This window comes from Epinephelus moara, chromosome 6 (assembly GCF_006386435.1).
Source record: "Epinephelus moara isolate mb chromosome 6, YSFRI_EMoa_1.0, whole genome shotgun sequence".
NCBI lineage: Eukaryota > Metazoa > Chordata > Actinopteri > Perciformes > Serranidae > Epinephelus > Epinephelus moara.
The window spans coordinates 34,976,141-34,989,734 of record NC_065511.1 but is presented as its reverse complement, the minus strand read 5'-3'; the positions used below and the strand labels follow the sequence as shown (position 1 = coordinate 34,989,734).

The window sequence follows — 13,594 nt, the reverse complement described above, 5'->3', positions numbered from 1 at the left end:
GCCCAGTACTTCCCAAAAACTCATGCAATTTCCCTGAGACCTCAGTATTGGAGTCTCAAGAGAGCGTACATAAAATTCTCTTGCAGTTCAGTTTTGTGCTGAGCATATGACTGGATACATGAGACGTGGATTATACAGTATGAGTGAGTGTGTGAGATATTTTGCTATAGTGTTGCTGTGGTTTAACGGTCCCCAATCAGTCAATAAATAAACATATTAACTGTTTTCCTCATGAATTTAAGGTAACATGCATGAATGACTAACTGATATATGAAGAGGCATTTTGTGGGTGCGGTATGAAAAAGTAGCTCAGACTTAAGACTGTAATGCAAAACTATAACACAATGTAGTAGAAAAAAGTCATATGCCAGCATTAAATACTCCTCGGCTGACTTTATTGCAAAAGTGCTTAATCTTTCACAGGTCATAAACAAATAAATAAATGAATAAATACCCCACTTTTCATGGGAAGGTGCAGGAATGTCAGTTTGTACACAGTGTCCATCAGTCAGACACCTGCCTTCAGAAACTAGAGTCCATTTGGGGGTATTGCTGTAATTGTTCTTACTGTCAAAAAAGTGTGCAAAAAAGTTCATTTAACTTCTTGAATCACGGTGCAAATATGATAGGCTCGCTGAATACCTGTGAGCTACTGCAAAAATGTAGTTAAAGTTCCAGTTTAATTAGATGTAATTCCCCAACAGTGGAGAATCAAACATGCATGACGCGTCCACTCCAGAGAGCCATTAAAACCTTTTTTATTTTGATTTCTGGCAGGTTTGGTGCTTTGGTTTAGTTCAGCTGTGACCCACTGTGTGATCACCCCAGGTGGATTCCTGATAGCTGACTGCAGACGGTTGTTAATCACCTCGTGTTGTGTCCTTGTGTTGAGGTCCTAAGGTGGGGCTCCTAATCACGACTCCCGTCTCCCACCGACGCGCACGATTTCACCCGGCTTCACTTTTCCAGATGGAGCTGGCCTTCAGTGTGTGTGTGTGTGTGTGTGTGTGTGTGTGTGTGTGTGTGTGNGTCGAATGGTTTCTAAAGATACAGAGATTTTTTTTTCTTCCTCCCACCTCATTAGAAACCGACTGCTCTGATTTCAAAAGCCTGCACTTCATCCCCACCCAGTTATTTAGTCCCGCCTGTCAGACAATCAGTGACCACAGCTCTGAAATATGTTTAAGCCATTCAGTGAGGGAATAAAAATAACACCGCTCTCTTTTATTAAATTAATATTCACATCGTTTTCCTATTTTAGAAATGTAGAAATATCCCACTGACGCACTTCTATGCATCCCATTGATGTCCATAAATAATAGTCGACCATGTGTGAATGAATGACTTTATTTGGAACCAAAAATAAAACAAAAATATAATTTAAAAAAAATCAAAGACAACAGAGTCCCAGAAGGAGTAGATAGAAGTAACGTATATGTCCCTACTTCTTTTCCTACATTTCTTCTTTTAACTCATATATTATCTCAACAAATCCCCAAATTTATTTACAACTAATATAATAAATTAATAATATAGCATATGTAACCGTATTGATTGACTGCTAACTACCTGTAATAGGCTGCTGTGGCATTATGTATTGCTGTGCTGTCTTGTGTCTGATGTTTTTATATTGTTTTAGTGTATATAAATTCTTCTAGGGCTGCAATTAACCATTATTTTCATTATCAGTTAATCTGCTGATTATTGTCTTGATTAATCACATAATAATTCAGTCTATAAAAAGTAAAAAAACAAAAAACAAGTGAGAAATGTGAATTTGGGTTTATAAGTGTCTTGTTTTGTCCAATCAACCGTCCGAGTCTTGCTTAAAGAAACAACTTAAGCATTTAATTGATTTTTATAATTGTTTCCTTGACTAATTTACTAATTTTAGTGGTTATGGTGCCTTTTTAACGTCTATTTTTTTTATTTATTTTTCTATGTTTTTTTTTTTTTTTTACAGTGAGTGTGGTCTCTTAACTTATAAAACTTATAAAATAAAAATACACAGAAATATTATGAAGGTAAAGCTTTATTTATGTGTCAGGGACATTATTGTGCTGTTTGAGTTTAAATTAATTTACAGTATCATGATGATAAGCATTCCTAAAAAAGATTATTTTTTATTTTATTTTATTAACTAAATATAATCAAGACATTTGTGTTACACTACTGTATGGTATCAGTGAAGTAACTATTCCACTACATATCATGGGGAAATATTGGACTTTTTACTCCATACAGTTATCTGACAGCTTTAGTTACATTTCAGGTTAGACGTTCACAAATGAAACATATGACAAGTTTTTAAAATGTTGAACTGAGTATGTGGTAACTAGCTTCACTTCTCCAGACTACAACATTAATTGTAAATTACAGTTAATATAGATACACATCTCAGTTAATAACCATAAAGTATCCAGACAAGCTGTAGTATAAATAGTTTTATATCTGAAAATATATAAAATAGGACATAATAATGAAATAATCAGGTCAAAAACCTCTGAGAAAAACCTTTCATGGGGTTAAGGGCGTTAAAGACAATTATGGTATTTACTGTAGTCTATTTAAAGATGGTGTTTCTGCGAATAGGTACCATTTAGTCTTTACATGCCTGTTTGTACATTATGAGTGCGTAAACTGATATATCCTCCTGAGACCCCAGCTTCTGTTTGGCACACATTGTTAATTTCTCCTAGCTATTTGAGATCAGTAGGATCAGATAAGTATGAAAAAACTAAACATCTTTAAACAGGAAGTAGCTTTGGAGAAAAAACAAAGTGTCACAAGTGTGTAATACAGTATAAAACCGTTCACCTGAGCATTGTTGTGCAAAAACTTAATTATAAATAAAGCAACTTGTAATTTGTTCATTTGGAAACTCTGCATGAATTTCCCTCGATCCATACTCCAAGCTAGGAATGTCCTGTTGCCTCTAGGAGGAATCAGTCATGCCTGATTGGCTCCAATATCCTCAAATGAGACGATTATTAAAGCTTGTTACTGTTGCTAAAATTGATCAAATGTGTTGTCACATCAAACTGCAAACATAATTGATTATAGTTATACAAGTTTCAACCCTGAAATGTGATTAGGGTTTGCAACGTGTCCACTTTATATCTGGATTGGCTGCAGACTGACTTGGCAGTGTTTGCCGCCATCTTGTTTTTACATGGATTAGTGTGTTGTGCTTTTGCGACCACTAGATGGCACAAAAAAGTGTCCACAAACGAGGACAGCACAATTAAGCTAAGCAGAATGAAGTATAAGGTGCGGCAAACCCACAATGTGATTTCCTTGTATAAGGACGCAGGCTCTCAGGAGGATATACAAAACAGAGAGAGCCCAGTCTCATTCTGAAGTCGTTGAAATCTGGCACTTGGGCAGTGACTTGCCAACTAAAAAAAGGCGTCCTTTAACGTTGGCATGAAAGTTAAGGCAGCAAAAGTCCAAGTGGGGCTGGTGGGAGGGGTGGTGGATGGGTCCAACAAACCATGACTTTCACCCGAGAGAGCGGTGTCTGTGTCCCCTAGGATTCTCAAGGCAAACCCTGTTGTTTTTCGTAAACCCAACCGTGTGTTTGTTGTTGAAGGAAAAAAAACATCAATTCATGGTGTTGTATCGACGTATTGCGTTTATTTTGAAAGAGACTTGTTAATTTCCCGTGAAAACAGAAGTGTATTTTGAAAGGAGACAATGCATGCAACAGGTAGAACTTGACATGGCGTCCCGGAGCGTCAACAACCAACGCATCCAGGGGATCCTTTCACGTCACATGTGGACGTGGCAAGACCAAACATCAATATGTGACGAGGTCGGAGTGAGAATGTGTTGACAGAGAGGGTGGTTTAGTGCCATGTGAAGTGGCAACACCTTACTCTGAGGAGGGCCCCCATTCATCCAAATCCACTTAGGGCCCCCAAAAGTCTAGGACCAGCCCTGACTGTGATGTTAAAGTAGGTTTGATCATATAGTATTTGACATGTTAGGGGGTCCTTCTGCTGCCCATAGAGAAAGCCAGACCTACTTTATGGTGCTTGTAGTATTTTTACTGATGGCTAATGATACTTTTACTTTAAACTGAGAGCTCTGAATACTTCTTCCACCACTCATCGATTCAGGCTCGTCGTGATGTATTTTATCGGAGGATTACGGCGTCAGTACTTTATGAATGAACGATTAGTTGCTTGTTGCTAGGGGAGGAAAGGGAGGGAGCGTCTGACGTCACGTTTAATTAAACAAACCTGGTCACGACGCAGAGCGGGGCACGCGCCCCTCCCACCTCCGCTGCGTTTATAACGGGACCGTTCCGGCCGGAGACTGACCACTCGTTGTTGTTCGTGTTGCCGGTAAATAAAGTGCGTAAATCCCGGAGAGAAGGAGAGAGATGTACTGGGACACTATCATCAAACCTGGAGACAGAAACACAGACAGCAAAGACTCGAAAATAAAGGTGGGTTTTCACTTTTAATTTTATTTTTTCAGAGAACAGAAAATCATGTCATTCATTTATTACAGCCTAATAATTTACCCCATTTATTAATTGTAAATATTGGATCCATATGACCAAAATAGGAGGGTTTTAGTTGGAAAATATATTTTTTTGTGACATTTTATAAACATATTCTTGAAAAAGTAATCAGTGACTCTTATTTGTGATTGTGTAATCCTCAGTGGTGCATTCAATGTCAAAATCAAACTAAAAAGACATAGTAATGAAAGAGATCATGTAAATTTATTGCAATGAAAAAGGTTGCTGCGTCTGACTTTTCCCAACAGCACCTAAATGCATCAGAAATTAAGGTTTTAAAACAGGCCCTCCTCACAGCTGATAACATGTCTGACCAAAAGATAATGTAAAAAGAAACACACAAGTGGATAAATGCTCAGTTCAGTGTTATTGGGTATTTCAAGTGCTTTTAAAAGTACACCCATTTCTGTTGCTAATAATAATAATAATAATAATAATAATGATAATATTAATATTGCAGTCATGATCAAAGTTGTAATCAGACTCTTTCAACACAGATGGAGATTTGCCAGACTGGATATTACACAGAGGACTTCAGGACACAGGAAGTACCAGCTGGCTTTGACTTTGCATCTTATGGTGAGTTCAGGGAATCAGTTGCACTTGATGTTTTCTCCATCACAAGTTAAACACTCAGACTTTTGACGGCAAAAGGTTTAAACCATCAGTGATGCCCAGATAGATTTTTTTTTTTATGTTGGCGTGATCTGTTTCCTCTGAACCTGAGCAGCTGAAGGACAGAGGAAATATTTGCGCAGACTGTATCATCACATCTGTCAGAGCTTTCTCACTGAGACCTTGACACCCGGGGGCTCTCGCTCAAACCCAGGATAACGGGGTGCTGCTGTGTTATATGTTTGTGTGTGTGTGTGTGTGTGTGTGTGTGTGTGTGTGAGAATGGCCCTTGAATGGGCTGAGGTAGGCAAAGACGGAGAGAAACAGGGTGGTCAGGTTAAAGACACTCCCCTCTCTGTCTTCCATAATCCTTTCCTCCAGACTTCCTCCTCCAACAGATTTAGAGTTCCCCTTCCCCAGACCTCCATCACTACTCTGTCACACTCCCTCCACTGGCGTTTCCTCCTCTGTCTTCCTCCCCCTCCCTCCTTGTTTCCTCCGAGCTGCCTCCATCCATTGAGCTGAGAAAACCGGAGTGCCTGGTGCTGATTCGACAGTAAACAAGCTGCTTTTTCTTGTGTCAACATCCACTGTCAAGATAAAAACCCAGACTTACAAATTCATCCCATTTTTCATCTCTTAATGACCTTTATGCTGAGCTGAGCTGTATTTAACCTTCTGCTTAAAGGATCATACCAATGATTTTTATTTATTTTTTTATTTTTTATTTAAATCAGCACATTCACTACTCAGTAGATATTTTTAGATATATTTTCCTACTTAAAAGTAGGACATTTTTTTACCATGCTGAAATAAACTGATACCAGAGGCTGCCTTATATGGAGCGAGAACAGTGACCACAAGCTTTGGCATCGAAAATAAAAATTTGGTGTTATATATATATATATATATGTATCCATAGACAGTATCTAGCAAACAGTTGATGTCAGTCAGCACGCCCCCAAGTTGGCCCCAAAATGGAAGCTAAGCAATGTACTGCTGTGGAGGGGTCGGCAACAAAATGTATTTTAGCCACCTTAAAAAAGTCCCACCTAAAAACACCAGTATCAGTTTAAGTGTACGCTATATTGAGAGTATTTTTACTGTTATACCTTAATGTCAGTCGGTGATTTCCAGTGGGAAAATGAAGCCGTTACATTGCTCTCTTCAAAGCCAGACTCCATTGAGAAAAACAGTGATTTAACATTGCTGAACAGAGGAGCCACTGGTCTTCTGCTGCCTTGATGAGTTAGTTAGTTTGTGTTAGTGTGTGACTTTGGGATTTTAAATTGTTAGTTCAGATTCACCAAAGTCACACAATAACACAAACTAACTAATTGATTGAAGCAGTGGCAGACCAGCAGCTCCTGTGTTCAATGACTTAAAATGACTATTTTCCTTAATGGAGTCTGGTGGCTTTGACGAGAGAATAGATGGGGAACTCAGAAACTTCCCTGTTGTAACGGGCTGTCTGACGGAAAGGTAAACTGGTGAAAATACTCTCAATATAGTGTACACTTAAACTAATAATAGTTGGCTAAAATACATTTTGGTGCTGACCCCCATGCACAGCAGTACATTGCTTAGCTTCTGTGTTTGACTCAAACCTGCTTCTCCAAACTGAGGGTGTGCCAACTGATATTTAAAGTATGTGATACACTGACTATGGATAAGTATCTCATACAACCCCACTTCAAAAAATCCAAACTGTTCCCGTGACATACTTGCTGTATGGGAGCTCCAGATGAACTCATGCAAGATATTACCGTATGCTGGTTGTGCGGATCCCGCTTTGGCTGGGGGTGGGTCCACAGGAGTGACGTTCCCCTGAAACTCCTTCCCTCCATGCTAAAGCAGCAACAGAAAGTTGAAACTGAAAAAAAGAAGAGAAACTGTCAGCATAAAAAAATGACGCTAAAAAAAAGAGTACCATGAAGAAAAATATCGGACGATCGTCATTAAATATTAAAGTTAAATCGACAAAGCCTTTGTACACGGGGCACCTGCTCTACCAGGTGAGCTAATGGACGCCCCCAAAGTAAAATAATTTCCAATGCCAAATTTTATTTATAGCTCCATATTAGTCCAGTATCAGGATCAGTTTATCTCAGCATGGTAAGAAATTTAACTTCAGTGAAGCCAACAGCTGCAAAGTAGGGATGAAGTCAATCAAAAAAAAAGTAAAAAAAAAGCATTAAAAAGCTGTCAAGCATTAATGTGGAGTTAAACCATTGGTGTGGTCCCTCTTACAAGCATGAACTTTGCCTCAATCTTGCCGTCATCATCACTTACTGACTCCATCTGTCTGTATTGTGTTTAACCTCCAGACTACCCTGGTGAAGACCTGTCTTTTCTGTTAGACAGTAAAGCTCCTGGACAGCAGCAGTACGTCGCAGAGAGCAGCTACCCAGAGCCACCCAAAGCCTCTCACCCATACGACACTAAAGGTGAAAACTCAAGATACAAAAACAAGATAACCCTCATGGTTAATATAACATAATGAGTCATATGTTGGACTTATCTCACATTTTTTGCTCTTCTTCCTCCTCAGTGAGCACCAGTGATAATTCCCTCTTCAACCTGGACTCATACCAGGAGTTTAACTGGTGGGCCTCATATCCACATGGTGAGCTCATACTCATACTGTATTTAAAATACATGTCTTTAAAGGAGTTTCTTTTTCAGACTAACTTTCTGTTTGACATGCAGATGGGCTGACGGTAGACCAGTCACAAACTGGATACCAGGAGTCTCCACAGACATACCAGAGCCTGGTGCCCCAAAATGGACAGTTCAGCCCGGCCATGGAGGGCAGCCACAGCCCCTTTCTAACTTCAAAAGGATCAAATGCATTACAAGGTAAGACATTTCACCTGTGGATGTTACCAACACCCTCCCACTGGTTTAATTCTTGCAGTTCAGTGCGTAATTCTTGTCACTGTTCCAGGCGAGACGGATCAGAGCTACTCGTGTCACTCGACTGAATTGTTCGACTCTGACAGACAGAGGCATCCGTCGTCTTTCTGGCCTGAATATTCCTCTCCCAGCTTCAGCGCCCCCCTACCACACCCGCCTTCAACCTCCTGCCCATCAACCCATGGTCCTCAGTCCTCAGAGCAGTACTGCCCCCGTGTGGTCAAACGCAAAAACACACACCCTCAGAGACCAGACAGGGAGGGCCAGATGACGGGGATGTCTGCTTATCCAGGTTTGCTTTCTTGTCTCTTCTTCTACATAACATGAGATCATATTATGAAACAAGATGCAATGTAGTACATCAAACTAAAGATTAGCACCACCTTGAATATCTGCAACATTAAACTGCTACTTACACATTAATGCATCAGTAATAATACTTCACTAGTAGGCTATGATATATGACACTCACTGAGGCCAGGTCTTTTGATACTAGATATAGTTCATTTTGCCTTCACTTAAAGAAAACTTCGATATCTTCAATAGTTTTTGGAAATGGTCCAGTATTGAGAGAGACCACTGCAGCCTCATCAGTGAAACAGGCTGCACATTAAAAGTGCTTGTTTTGCCACTAACAGGCCAGAAGTGGGGCCAAGTTACTGTTTTTTAAGTCACAAGTAGGGCTGGGCGATACGGACAAAAATTCATATCTCAGTATCTACAGGCTAACTGGAGATACATAATATATATCTCGGTATTTTGTATGAAATGAGCTACATGTTTTCAGTTGCAAGTCAAACCCACATTTGAGATGTCACAAGCAATTTTATAAAAACAGAAAATATGAAAATATGAAGCTGCACAACAGAGACACCTCCAAAACAGTAATTGGCAGCGGGGTTCTGTGAAGTGCTGTAAAGTATCGTGGATTCAAAACATGCATTAAACACACATTAAACATGGCTTAATAGAGACCGTTTCAAACACAAGTACACAAATCAGCTTCCCTATAACTCGCAGCATTCACAGACAAAACACTTGTCTTGATCTGGACACATTTTCCCCACAAATTAAGTTAATGGAGTATTGTTATGCTGCTGTACTGCTTCTTTCACGCATCTGAATACTTCTTCAACAATTGATTTTAATATGTTAATAAAAAATAGGGTGCCAGTACAACTCCAGTTGCCTTCTGTGAACGGATTAATCATTGTATGCATTTATTTATTCATTCATTCATTCATTCAGGTTCAGGTCCAATCCAGTTGTGGCAGTTTTTGCTGGAGCTTCTTCTAGACTCTGCCTGTCGTACCTTCATCTCCTGGACAGGAGACGGCTGGGAGTTTAAGATGTCCGACCCCACAGAGGTAAGGACATATCTGGTTTTAGCATAATTACTTAAGTGTTGTACTTAAGCGATTTTTTTTTTTTTTTTGCAGTACTTATACTTATGGTTTTCCATTTTATGCTACAGTATACTCCAGAGGGAAATAGCCGGTTTCACTTTTTAAAAACTGTAGTTACTTCTTACTTACTACACAGGATAATCTTATAAAACAAATTATTCAGATTTAAACTGGGCATTTCAAATGTCTACAAGTTGTTCCCAGTTCCACCAAAGTGATATTTCTGCTCTACACTTCACAGATGGTTTAATTTAAATATTTTTTTCGAGGCCCAAAGGGTCAAATAATTCAATATGTCATCAAAAAAAGCAAATATTAGAGAAAAATCTAAATGTTTCAGAAAATATTTGTGTCAGAGCTTTGCTTTTAAACGTTTCCTGTCACTTTAAAGGGGAACTTCGGTATTTTTCAACCTTTTCCACATGTTTTTGTGTCTAAGTGACTTGTGGGAACAACGATTTTTGATGTTTGTCCAGTATTGAGAGAAGACGCTGCAGCCGGATGAGTCCAACAAACACAGACTTTCATGCAACATAGCATCCCATAAAATTCTAAAGCCAAACCCAGTTCTTTTTTCCTAAACCTAACCACGTGCTCTTGTTGCCTAACCATGTGTGTTTGTTGCTGAAGGAAACAAAACATCAATTCCCGGTGTTGTACTGACGTAGTGCATTTATTTTGAAAGAGACTGTATGAAAACGTTAAATATCCTGTGAAAATGGAAGTGTATCTTGAAAGAACACAATGCATGTAACAGGCTGAAGTTGATGGAGTGTCCCAGACCGTCAACAACCAACACACCCAGGGTACCTTGCAGGTTGTATGTGGATGTGGAAAGTCCATGACCAAAACGTCAATATGTGACGAGGTCGGAGTGAGAATGTGTTGGAGAGTCTGTGTCTCTCTAACAAAGACAGACCTAAGTTGAACTCTGTGTTGGGTTGTTGATCCCACAGGTGGCTAAGCGCTGGGGCCAGTGCAAGAACAAACCCAAGATGAACTACGAGAAGTTGAGTCGCGGCCTGCGTTACTACTACCACAAGAACATCATCCACAAGACGGCAGGCAAGCGCTACGTCTACCGCTTTGTCTGTGACATACAGGGCATGCTGGGAAAGACGGCGCAGGAGGTCCTGACCAGTCTCAACGTTTTGCCCACAAACACTGAGTCGTGGCAGTCATGCTCCGGGGTACCTGCAGGAGCAGGGACGTCGGAGCACAGCAGTGAAACATGGGCGTCACAGTAGGGAACAGGTGCCAGGACTCTTGGTGCTGCTGGCAGAGAGCAACCAGCACATTTTAATAAAGTACTACAGCCCACAAAGGGAACACTGCCTCCTCCAGTCCTGGCTGAACCACAGTGTCTTCATGGGCTGATGCTGTTGCAGGCAGATGAGGAGCCAATGTATAGATGTATGGAGATAGATTTGTCCCAATTTCATTTGAGTGAAAAGATCGACAATCTGTGTGTTAATGTGTTGGTGAAGAGTCATCCAGGTCATAGTAATCCTAAATGCTATACCGTAGGCAACTAGACATGCTTGAGTTTCTTGAAGATGTTTCACCTCTCATCCAAAAGGCTTCTTCAGTTCTGAAGAAGAATATGGCACTCAGGGTCATGTGTCAATGTGTAATCAGTACCGATTACACATTGACACATGACCCTGAGTGCCATATTCTTCTTTTAATCTATTAATATTTAATATTAAACGCCTTCCACAAATACAAAAAAGATTTGTAAACCTCCAAGTCTTTTGCAGACGTAAAACAGATCTGCATATATCTCAGAATCTTTGAATACACTGAATTCATTTACAAATAAATGAAAAACATTTGTGAATATCTTACATTTACAACTTGCGAACAGATATTTGTGAATCCAGTTTTTTTTAAACAATCTTTTTTATTGAGTTTTTAAACATTAAACGTGAACAGTAACATTTTAACAAAGAAAATAAGTATAATTTCCACAACCCTGGCAAGAAAAAAATAAAATAAATAATTAATAAAATTAATAATGATCATAAAAGTACATAAATAAATAAAAGAAATAATAAAAGTATAATCACAGCAGTGCATAATTTGCAGAAAGCTTAAAATTATTCAAAGTGAATCCAGTTTTTATTTGTGGATCTAAATTCTGCCCTTGCAGAGTTTATTTTTTGTTTTTTTAATTTTTGGTATTTGTATATTTTTAGCTGCATTTTATATTTGCTAAATATTTTTGTGAGTTTACTTTTTTTTTTGTATTTGTGGAAGTGTTTTATATATACGCATTTACACAGACTGTCAATCACGCACGAAAAATGAGACAAATCTATCACCATATAAATGCAACATTTCAGGGAAAGAAATACCCAAAAACTCATAAATGTATGCAGGCAGTCTTTACAAACACCTTCTCTGAAATAATAAATCATATTAAATGAAAGTCTTCCAATACCTGTCAGATAACTCCTTAACCTCAGGGCTAAATAACTGCAGCAAAGGGGCATTTCAAGCACTATGAATAGATTTTTTTTTGCAACATCAGGGGCCATATTTTCATTTGATGTGTTTCTAAGAAGAAATTGATTTGTAAATAGTGTTTATATGATCGCTGTATAGAGTTTTGTGCATTTATATTATTTTTTTAAATACAAAACTCATGTCTACCTCTTGCTAATTGGAATAATGTAAACTGAGAATATTTTCAGGTGTTCACTGTGAAAGTTTCAGCCTGTGTGATAATTGTTTTGTGTAAATAAACTGTAGGCTATATGAACACAGGTTTGTGTGCAGACTCTTGTTTCATCTGGATTATTTAATTACGCAGACAATAAAATGTGTGTTTCTGGTGCTTGGTGTGATTTCCAGGTTTTCTTATATTATACCTTTACGTGTTACTATGGGTTATTTACTCACACTTTTTGAGAAATTGTAGATGTCATATATTGAAGTTGTATATTACACACAATACATTTGAAATTTTTTTTTGTATTATTTTGGTTATATTTGGGGTGGAAATGCGTCAGTAGTGAGTGGAGTGTATACCCTAAAAGCACCTAGGTGTAGGCCACAGGGTTTAATTCCTTGTCTAATGCTGCCTTCAAGTGCTGCTCGTAAGCATCCACATCAGAGGTCGTAAATGAAAGTGTTTACAACCCACTGAGACCTCGCTCACCTCACCAGATATCAGAAATTTGTTTATTCTCTACATTGTTTTCTTTTTATATAATAAGGTTGTTACTTTCTTACTGTTTTTCTGTGTGAACCTCAAATACGTCAACACCTGAGGTGATCAGAAGCGATCTATTGTTGTGATTTATTATTCATTTAATTCTCTGGAAAACGAAATATGTATGTACACCATACAAACAAAAAGAAAGGGAAGTGTGTGTGTGTGTGTGTGTGTGTGTGTGTGTGTGTGTGTGTGTGTTATTGCAAAAGAACCCTCCAAGAGCAAATATTTATTACATTAAGAGAAATATAAAGGACAGGATAAAGACAAGAAGTCTAAATGCAGCTTATCATGCACACTAATAATACCTTGAGTTTAAATGGCACCTGATGGAAATTTTTCATTCATGCTCAGCATACGTAATAGATCTTAATAGACAATAATTCTGGATATTAATATACAAATTAACTAGTTAACTTTTTCTACAAAATGAAAAAACAAATAGGCTATATATATATATGTGTGTGTGTGTGTGTGTGTGTATATATAATATATAATAAAAAATGTATCATTATTATTGTTATTATTAATATACTTTTACTCAGGAGTGTGAATACTGTCTTTATCCCCCTTTGCAATAACAATAATCTGTCTTGATTTATTTCCTAAATTCTGTTTTATAATACGAATAATAATAATGATAAAAAATAATAATTAATAACAACAACAACAAACACATTATTATTATTATTGTTATAATTATTATTATCATATTTTACTCAGTAGAAAAATTATAAACATATATATATATACATATATATATATATATATATATATATATGCTCTTTGAATAAATAAATATTTATCTTTGCACTTTAGGGGTTCCTTTGCAATAATAATTATCTGCGCTTTCGTTTATTTTCTTAAATCATGTATTATTATTATCATTATTTTTAATAAAAATAA

At 37.9% G+C, this 13,594-nt stretch overlaps 1 protein-coding gene across 2 annotated transcripts; it reads left to right on the top strand.

Annotated features, from left to right (window-relative positions):
* The first annotated feature begins 4,322 nt into the window (after positions 1 to 4,322).
* On the top strand, positions 4,323 to 11,094 carry etsrp (ETS1-related protein). Of its 2 annotated transcripts, none has more exons than XM_050047798.1 (8): positions 4,323 to 4,453; positions 5,029 to 5,110; positions 7,507 to 7,593; positions 7,698 to 7,772; positions 7,856 to 8,005; positions 8,094 to 8,354; positions 9,311 to 9,429; positions 10,425 to 11,094. In XM_050047798.1, exons 1-8 carry the CDS (start codon positions 4,388 to 4,390, stop codon positions 10,713 to 10,715), a joined length of 1,131 nt encoding a protein of 376 aa, XP_049903755.1. In that variant the 5' UTR covers positions 4,323 to 4,387; the 3' UTR covers positions 10,716 to 11,094. The 2 variants fall into 2 exon arrangements, with proteins under 2 accessions (XP_049903755.1, XP_049903754.1); XM_050047797.1 differs by having other exon boundaries at positions 7,474 to 7,593.
* The last annotated feature ends 2,500 nt before the right edge of the window (positions 11,095 to 13,594 follow it).